At 40.3% G+C, this 8754-nt stretch overlaps 3 protein-coding genes across 3 annotated transcripts; 2 read left to right on the forward strand and 1 right to left on the reverse strand.

Moving 5' to 3' along the window:
• The first annotated feature begins 3325 nt into the window (after positions 1-3325).
• Positions 3326-4754, forward strand: betaggt-II (geranylgeranyl transferase type-2 subunit beta). Its single transcript, XM_065235529.1, has 4 exons — positions 3326-3445; positions 3516-3620; positions 3692-4051; positions 4111-4754. The coding sequence occupies exons 1-4, from the start codon at positions 3443-3445 to the stop codon at positions 4639-4641; spliced, it is 999 nt and encodes a 332-aa protein (XP_065091601.1). The 5' UTR covers positions 3326-3442; the 3' UTR covers positions 4642-4754.
• On the reverse strand, positions 4639-5501 carry LOC135712571 (transmembrane protein 256 homolog). Its single transcript, XM_065235530.1, has 3 exons — positions 5339-5501; positions 4980-5282; positions 4639-4916 (listed from the first exon to the last, which is right to left on the reverse strand). The coding sequence occupies exons 1-3, from the start codon at positions 5420-5422 to the stop codon at positions 4773-4775; spliced, it is 531 nt and encodes a 176-aa protein (XP_065091602.1). The 5' UTR covers positions 5423-5501; the 3' UTR covers positions 4639-4772.
• Positions 5502-7181: 1680 nt separating this feature from the next.
• LOC135712563 (probable mitochondrial glutathione transporter SLC25A40) lies at positions 7182-8628 on the forward strand. The gene is made up of 2 exons (XM_065235525.1): positions 7182-7393; positions 7607-8628. Exons 1-2 carry the CDS (start codon positions 7261-7263, stop codon positions 8611-8613), a joined length of 1140 nt encoding a protein of 379 aa, XP_065091597.1. The 5' UTR covers positions 7182-7260; the 3' UTR covers positions 8614-8628.
• Positions 8629-8754: the final 126 nt, after the last annotated feature.

Here is an 8754-nt window from a genome sequence, read left to right on the forward strand (position 1 = left end):
ACAATTAATTATCATTAAGGACTTTGTACCCATTTTGAAGCCGTGCTTCCATTTTGAGTTCATTGTAAAAAGCCTGCATACTTAGCCTGCAAAATGGGTGTTGGTACTGCGAACAAGCACAGCATTGAAACGTATTTTTCAGGCTTATTATTACAGTCATTAATATATCATTCAAACTTGATTCAAAATGAAGGCATTGTTTCAAACTAGGTACCAAACCTGCATTGTATTTTCCATGCTATCCGTTTAATAAATCAGGTATTCTCACATTATTTCCTATTTGCCTTTATCAACAATGACTAGCCAAATTCTTGAGTCTCTAAACACATGCAAACCAACAGAATGGTCCCTTATTGTAAGATATTTCTTTAATTATCAACAATGCTGATTTGCATACGTGTGTTTTGATACACAAAAAAGCTATGTTAGATACAGCAAATAGGGCAAGGGGTGTAACTCTAAGATTATACAAATCAATCATCCAGTCCAAATCCAAACATTGCTTTTCTATCCCTATGAGAACGATCATGCACAAAAAAAAAGCTTGTGAGGGTCGTGTAAGGATAAAAAAGAACTGTTCAGGATTGGACTGGATATTTAGCTTGTATATTTTTAGAGTCACACGTCCTGGGCTCAGCTTAACTTTTTAAGATCCATAAACATTTATTTTGAAAACAAGAATAGTGATATCAATAATATCCCATTTTTAAAATGAAAGATTTAAAAATCATTTTAACTATAGTAAACATTCATTTTAAAAGTGATATTTGAGAAAACTTTTCATTTTCATACTGCTATACTTTTCGCTTGATATTATAAACATTTATTTTGAATACATAACCTTTCTATTTAAAAGATTTAAGTATTTCATCTAAAAGTAAACGTTTTCATGTTAAAAATATTTTTGATGTAGATTCAAAATAGACCATATCTTTTTAACTATATCACACTTTCCTGCCAAAAGTATGTTGTGGATTAGAAACAATCTGCTTTCAAATTAAAAACCGCCATGTTTTTATTTTGACAGTAGTACAATTCGGTTTGAAAGTTTCTACTTTTAAAAATAGGGTGCGGCTCACTTTTGAATTGACAGTTGGCTGACTTTTATTTTGAATGCAAAAGACTTTCTACCAAAAAGAACCAACGCAAACTTTTAATTCTACCAATGTTTTTTTTAATTGTATCAACGATAATTCTTTGTGTGTATAAACACTTTTCACCTCTTGCTGTACAATGATTATTTAGGAGTCATAAAAGAGTGTAACAAACGCCTCTCAGGTTCAATCTCTAATACATTTCGAAGCAGCTGTTAGGAGGTGTCTACAAACGTTGTATTAGAGCTTTCACCAAAACAATAAAGCTTGACTTTAAATATGTATCTATAAACGTTGTATAACAGTTGCTTCCATCCGGTTGTTAAGGTGTCATTGAAAAGTGCTATAAACGCTTTTCACCGCTTGCTGTACAATGATTATTTAGGAGTCATAAAAGAGTGCAACAAACGCCTCTCAGGTTTACTCTCTACTAAATTTCAAAGCAGCTGTCAAGAAGTGTCTACAAACGTTGTATAAGAGCTTTCACCAAAATAATAAAGCTTGAGTTTAAATATGTATCTATAAACGTTGTATAAAAGTTGCTTCTACTCCTATACCACGTATACATATAATGCTGTAGTTGAACAGGTTCTCCAAACCAGTGTAAACAAGAGTTTTACAGAAGTTGTAATAAACAAATTGTGCAGTTATTATTCAGCATGCAGTTGAATAAAATCACAATGGAAGCGTTTCTTCAACAAGAAATTGATTTTGGGTAAACGTTTTACTGAATACGTTAGACAACACCTTTGTATTGCAGTTGTATAGGTTCTCCAAACCAGTGTAAACAAGGGTTTTATAAAAGTTGTGGTGTACACATTGTGCAATTATTATTCAACATGCAGATGAACAAAATCAAAACGAAAGCGTTTCTTCAACTGGAAATTGTTACTTGGGATTGTTCGACCATTTAAAATCGAGATTTAGATGTGTCGTACCCCTCGCTAAAATGCAATTCGCCTGGTTGACCCTAGGTTGCGTTTAGTTGATCGTTCATGCAATTTTTTCACTAGTTGCTTTTCCCTCGTTCTTTTAACGCGTCAGTTGGAAGTCAGTGCTGTCGGTTCTACGAAATGTTCCGTAGATCTATCCAGCTTCCATGCTCGGTAATGGCGGCCTGTTTGAATGAATAAATCAGTGCCAACATTTCAAAGGGGCGTAATTGCTTTTGTAAACAATGGCTTTAGCTGTCGATTTCTCGCAAATGAAAGCTCACCTCTTCAAATTAACAATTCTAGATGGTAGAGGAAACATCCCCCTACTTGGTGGTGTAAATAACTTTCATGAGTCAGCTTTTATTCATGAGAAATCGAAATGTTGGCACTGAAATGTTTCCTTCGCTGTGCTTTTTGACACTTCTGTTCCTGAGAGAGGGAAAGGGAGGTGTCAAAATCCGAACCTCCAGATAGCACCGTTGAAGGATACATTTATTCATACAAACAGGTCGCCATTACCGAGCATGGAATATTAGGAACGGAATGACTAATGTGCAGCAATTGTGATGTAATATTCAACAACTTTTTTTTTCTGTATTCGTCAGATGTGGTATGTGTCTCCAGTGGGATGCTTTGACCACTTATCATTTTCAAGACCTGACATCTACTAACTAGACGTGAAAAAGAACTGGCATCACTGATAAGTTCGACATGTGGTGGCTTGCTTAATGCTTCAGTGGCACCACCATGACAAATGCAAGGACATTCCCAACTAAAACATTAATTGCAATGTATGTGCCTGTTTGTCTGTGGAAAAGTGGTTCGTTTTCGCCCCCGTATAGAGATTTTCACGTCCGGTTGTATTGGTGCGAATGTGAGAACGTGTTAGTGAAAATCCGAGGAAAATACATAACAAATCTCTGTCAAATCTCATTTTGGCAGATCTAATTTCATATATTTTTTAGGTTAGCAAGAGGAAAATAATAAAAAAAAAACTTTACACGGTGGTGCACCCGCTACTGTGCGTGCGTTAAACGTCACTAATCTCTATTGTCTTGTCTGAATGCTTTATGTGAAATATTTGACACACGGTGCAATTTCCCAGACCATTTCCCACCTTTTTTATTTATATTCCTTCGTAGATGGTCACTCTATTCATCAAAATGAACGTCACAAGTAGTTGTGAATTTTTTCACCTTTCCTTTAATCAATTTGACATTTCCCTTTGTTTTGACGGTCATTTCAATAAACAGAATGAATCAGTGCATAAAAAAATTCTCGGTCGGAATAATTGAATGCGTTGAATACACCACAAGTTTCTGAGGACAAATTGTGCATTTTTTCAGTAAATTTTTCATTGAATCATCGATAGGAATCGTTCAAATAGTAGGAAAGGCAACTGTAGCAATAAAAATGGTGAGCTAAACAAGATTTTCGGAGCTGTAACTAAAAGTTAAACTTTTTCCCCATCGTCCACACGAAACAGGCCTTTGTTACAAACGACGTATCAATCAGCGACGAACCAAGAGAGCTCCTATTCGACAAGCACGTAGAGTACATTGCCAACCACGGTAACGATAAAAATGACTATGTACGTGAGCAACAGTAAATAGTATTTGATTCCTTGAATGTTAAATTACTCTCGTGGTTGCAATTTTGTAGGAATACTGCATGACGGAATTTCTCCGTATGTCCGGTATCTACTGGGGCGTGACGGGACTGGATCTGATGTACAAGTTAGAACGTGTAAACCGACAGGAGATTGTCGATTTTATTAAGAAGTGCCAGTGTCCGGTTGGTGGGGGAATTTCTGCCTGCGAAGGTCACGATCCACACCTGCTGTACACTTTGAGTGCGGTGCAGATTCTGTGTATCTACGACTGTCTGGAGGAAATCGACACGGAAGCCATCGCCCGGTACGTCAGTTCATTGCAGCAGCTGGACGGTAGCTTCTTCGGGGATAAATGGGGCGAGGTCGATACGCGATTCTCGTTCTGTGCCGTGGCAATTCTCAGCCTGATTGTGAGTGTTGATTTGTGTGCGAAAGTAGTTATAATTAGTTGAATTTGTTTCTGTTTTAGAACAAAATGGATGTTATCGACTTGGAGAAGGCTGTCAACTTCGTCATGTCCTGCTGCAACTCAGACGGAGGTTTCGGTTCGAAACCAAACGCAGAGAGCCATGCCGGACTTATCTATTGTTGTGTGGGATTTCTTTCGATTACCGATCAGTTGCATCGACTGGATGGCGAGAAGCTGGCCTGGTGGTTATGCGAACGTCAGTTGCCAAGCGGGGGATTGAATGGAAGGCCGGAAAAGCTACCGGATGTCTGCTATTCCTGGTGGGTGCTGGCATCACTGACCATCATGGGTCGGTTGCATTGGATTAGTGCGGAGAAGCTTGAGAAGTTTATCCTCTCCTGTCAGGATGCCGAAACGGGAGGATTCTCGGATCGTACCGGTAACATGCCCGACATTTTCCACACTCTTTTTGGTTTGGGAGCACTTTCACTGCTCGGGGATGATAGATTACGAAAGGTGAATCCCACTTTCTGCATGCCACAGTATGTGATTGATCGTTGCAACGTTAAACCCAAAATGATCGCCCTGTGAGAGGCTGGTTTGGTTTAAACACAGACATTTTATTATTTTAATAGTTTCTAGTACATCTACAACAGCAATGGTTCCATTAAGTTTGTTAAGACAAGCGTTGTTTTGTGGATGAAGTTACTGATCTTAGAAGCTTAGATTACGAAAGAAAGCCATCCAAAGATTAGTAGAAATCCACCAACTGGGGTCAGCTGACTGACGCGGCGATCATTGGTAAAGGAGATATAGTAGCATGTTCCGCAAAAAAGGACCATTCCCGAAGTCATCAAAACGGCAGTCTGGAAAAGCAAACATAGATAGACGTCATCTTTTGTTGGGCAATACCTGCCAAAAAGACTTACCAGATACGGCTTTCTGGCCAGTGGAGCCGCCAGCAGGGCCAGCGAATGGAGAAAATGGTACCGATTGGTCATTTCGAAAATGCTTCTGGGGTCACGTTCCTTCTCGTCGGCAATGTTGAACCGATGGTGGGCTCCGTAGGCACCGAGCATGACGGCAGTGGCACCGCTGAGACCGGCCAGCTTCAGAATGTGCCGACTGGAACCCAGCAGCTTCCACAACGGCGGCATCACCTCCGATACCACCACTTTTGTACTTTGGTTGGCGACCTGTTGACCGACGACAGCACCCTTCGATTTCATACCCTAGAAAATGAGAGGAATAATTATGGTACAAGTAGAAGTAGCAAACTATGACATACATTCCCGGACGACAGAAACGACCAGACTCCGCTGGCAACAGGGTTGTTGAAGAGGACGTAGTTCATTGCATCGTTGACGCCCATTCCGAGTTGTGGACCGTTTTCTTCGTGGACGTAACGATGGAATTGAGGATTGTATAAATTTGTGGGTAATTTCGGCTGGTACAGCGTAGTGCAAAATGCAAATTGCGACAAACAGTAAACAGAAACGATTGTGACTGGGATCGATTTTTTGACAACTTTTGAGCGTCACGAGACAACCCGAATAATAATATATGGTTTCCTTAAAAGTTTTACGATTAATCGATCATTTATTAAGTTGGCCGAACCACACACAAAACAGACTTATTAATGTTTTCGTTCTGAAACTATACCGAGGAAAAAGAACGAATTTGTCTTATGAAAAATTATTTTCCATGCTTAATCTTAACAGTAGTAATTATGAACGTTTGCATGATAAAGTTTCATCCTTATTTATTGTGCATTGTTGCATCTGGATGTTGAAAATAAAGGGTTGATAAGAACCATTACCATTCAAAATTAATGGTTTCTTCATGTACAATTCCAGAATAAGAACTTCAATCAAACCTTATTAACTATAGTTCACAAACCTTAATGGATATGGTGATGGTAATATTTATGGTAAATGTGGTAACCTTAACATTAATGACCGATTTTTTTTTCCTCTGTTCGGGACATAAAACTACTGCGACCAGTAATTTGATCTATTGTAGTATATCCCGTGTCCTTAGTTTAGTGCATGTCGTATTACTTCATCACTATTGAAAAATGATGAAGTATTCGGTTTTGATACAGTTGTCATTCTTGCCTTCATCGCAAGGAATCGATTCTAATTGAAAGGTTCCGCTATTTATACCCTTCGGAGTGTTGGAACACCCTCCAAAGGCGCGCTCCTTTGTCAGTCAAAATTGGATTCCTTAGCAACAAAATTAAGGAATGTCACCGATAGTGACCATGCATCAGAACCCTAGTCTTAACCACTTCAAACCAGGGAACAACGAATAGAAGATTAGGAATCACATAGATGAAGACTAACTAACAGTAAACAATGGCTTTAGCCGTCGATTTCTCGCGAATAAAAGCTCACTCATGAAAAATAATGACACTAGAAGGTAGAGGAATGTTTCCTCTACCAGCTAGAATTGTAATTTTGGAGAGGTAAGATTTCATTCGCGAGAAATTGATGGCTAAAGTCATTGTTTACAAAAGCAATTACGCCCCTTTGAAATGTTGGCACTGAACTCAATTTTCCTTGTTTCAAGATCATCCTCGGTCCAGGCAACCCGAGGACTTATCACTATCAACAAGGCATAAAAAGTAACAAGGACTAAGATGTGTTCCTTTGATTACTGAAAAATCCTGTTCCCCTAGTTTGAAATAGTCAAGACTAGGAATCGGTGGTAGATCCCGTAACGTACCACGAAAAGGTGATCTACCCACGTTAATGACCGATTAATCGTAAAACTAACAAAAATTATAAATTATTATGAGGGATGATTTGTGTTTATGTGGGCGGGAAGTTCGTATGATGTTCAGTGACGCTTTAATGGCATTATCGCCCAATGCTAGTCGAGTTTTTCATCGACTGCTGTTTTGTTTCGGATTTTCGCTGTCGTGTTTTTTAATACGATCCGTCAAACGAAATAAAAAAATAATCATCACCGATCGCTCCCCGTTCCTCGCTGCGTGCATCGGTATATAGATTGCGAGTGTTACGCGTGCAGTGATAAATGCATTAGATTCTTAGTTTTTATCACCTATTATTGCGCAAAACTCGCTAGTAACAGCTTTTATACTAATCAGAATGACTGTCATTTTTTGTTAGTGCTAGTGATAGTCTACTACTTGATTGTTATCCGTGTTGTGAAATCTCCCGTGGTACCCAGCATCAGTAGATCATAATGACCGACACGGGTTCCCGTACCGAATCTCTACCGGCACCGGGTGACAACATGGATGACAGCCGCTTTCGAATCCGGCCGTATCAACAGGTCTTGTCGTCCTGCAGCGGAGCACTCGTTACTTCACTTTTTAGTAAGTATTTTGGGGCTTATTACGGATGTCACTTCACGGTGAAAACTTGTCACTTGTCGTCACGGTGAAGTGATTCCCATTTGATTTGTACGGCAATCACGGCTCTTATTATGAGTATCACTTCCTTATCACCGTGTAGTAACACCCGTATTATAAGGCCCTTTGTGTAGGCCTTTTCACTATAGAAACTAACGATTGGTATTCGGATTGCAGTGACGCCCTTGGATGTGGTAAAGACCCGGATACAGACACAGCAGAAGCTGATGCTTTCCAACAAATGTTATCTGTACTGTAACGGGTTGATGGATCATCTTTGTCCTTGCGGTCCCAATGGAACTATGACAGCATTTACCAAACCGAAGCTACATTTCACTGGGACGGTGGATGCGTTTGTCAAAATCAGCCACCACGAGGGGGTGAAATCGCTTTGGTCCGGACTAAGTCCGACGTTAGTGCTGGCCCTTCCTACTACTGTGATCTATTTTGTTGCGTACGAGCAGTTCAGGTTGAGGTTGAAGGATTTCTACCTCCGGAAAAGGGACAAATCGACAGAGCTACCACTTTGGTTTCCACTGATAGCTGGAGGATCGGCCCGTGTGTTGGCCGTTACCATTGTGAACCCTCTGGAGCTGATTCGGACCAAGATGCAATCGGAGAAACTCAGCTACACCGAGGTGGGGCAAGGCTTCCGCAGCATGCTCAAAGTGCATGGAATCTTAGGATTGTGGAAAGGATTTTTCCCGACCATACTGAGGGATGTCCCGTTCAGTGGCATCTACTGGACGACGTACGAAACGTTAAAAAAGCACAGTAACGTAACGCAGCCCACGTTCGGTTTCAGCTTTGTCAGCGGGGCTATTTCCGGCGGCATCGCAGCGTTCCTTACCGTTCCATTTGATGTGGTTAAAACTCATCAGCAGATTGAATTCGGCGAAAAGTTCCTGTACGCAGAAAACGGCGAAAAAAGGAAGCCACAGAAAAGCTCCGGAATGTTCGAAACGATGCGTAACATTTACGTCCGCAACGGAGTCAAAGGTCTGTTTTCCGGCTTAACGCCGCGACTGGTTAAGGTAGCCCCGGCTTGTGCCATCATGATTGCCTCGTTCGAATATGGAAAGAATTTCTTCTACAACTACAACGTGGCGCGGTACCAGACAAAACGGGAAAAGGAACAGAATCTGGTGATCAAGACCAGCAAGCATCCGGGCGTTGGATATTGAAGATCTAAAATGGCTTCGGGAATGAAAGACACATCAAACTATAATTGTGTATTTTTTGTTGTTAAAATATAGATTGTACAGAACATGGTAAATGAGAAAATAAGAGTTGATTAGTCGTGAAGGTGGCGCTCACGAACGCGG

The sequence above is a fragment of the Ochlerotatus camptorhynchus genome, unplaced genomic scaffold (assembly GCF_037179485.1).
Source record: "Ochlerotatus camptorhynchus isolate MF236.1 unplaced genomic scaffold, CSIRO-AGI_Acam_v1.1 ptg000493l, whole genome shotgun sequence".
Taxonomy (NCBI): Eukaryota; Metazoa; Arthropoda; class Insecta; order Diptera; family Culicidae; genus Ochlerotatus; species Ochlerotatus camptorhynchus.

What these genes read in the sequence shown, in the direction of transcription:
- betaggt-II (XM_065235529.1), top strand. An exon ending in GTAACGATAAAAATGACTAT is followed by an intron (nt 3,621 to 3,691) that starts GTACGTGAGCAA and finishes GCAATTTTGTAG; the next exon opens with GAATACTGCATGACGGAATT. An exon ending in TGGCAATTCTCAGCCTGATT is followed by an intron (nt 4,052 to 4,110) that starts GTGAGTGTTGAT and finishes TTTCTGTTTTAG; the next exon opens with AACAAAATGGATGTTATCGA.
- LOC135712571 (XM_065235530.1), bottom strand. Translation starts at nt 5,422, where the DNA reads ATGGGCGTCAACGATGCAATGAACTACGTCCTCTTCAACAACCCTGTT. An exon ending in CGTTTCTGTCGTCCGGGAAT is followed by an intron (nt 5,283 to 5,338) that starts GTATGTCATAGT and finishes CTCATTTTCTAG; the next exon opens with GGTATGAAATCGAAGGGTGC. An exon ending in TGGCCAGAAAGCCGTATCTG is followed by an intron (nt 4,917 to 4,979) that starts GTAAGTCTTTTT and finishes TTGCTTTTCCAG; the next exon opens with ACTGCCGTTTTGATGACTTC.
- LOC135712563 (XM_065235525.1), top strand. Translation starts at nt 7,261, where the DNA reads ATGACCGACACGGGTTCCCGTACCGAATCTCTACCGGCACCGGGTGAC. An exon ending in ACTCGTTACTTCACTTTTTA is followed by an intron (nt 7,394 to 7,606) that starts GTAAGTATTTTG and finishes TTCGGATTGCAG; the next exon opens with TGACGCCCTTGGATGTGGTA.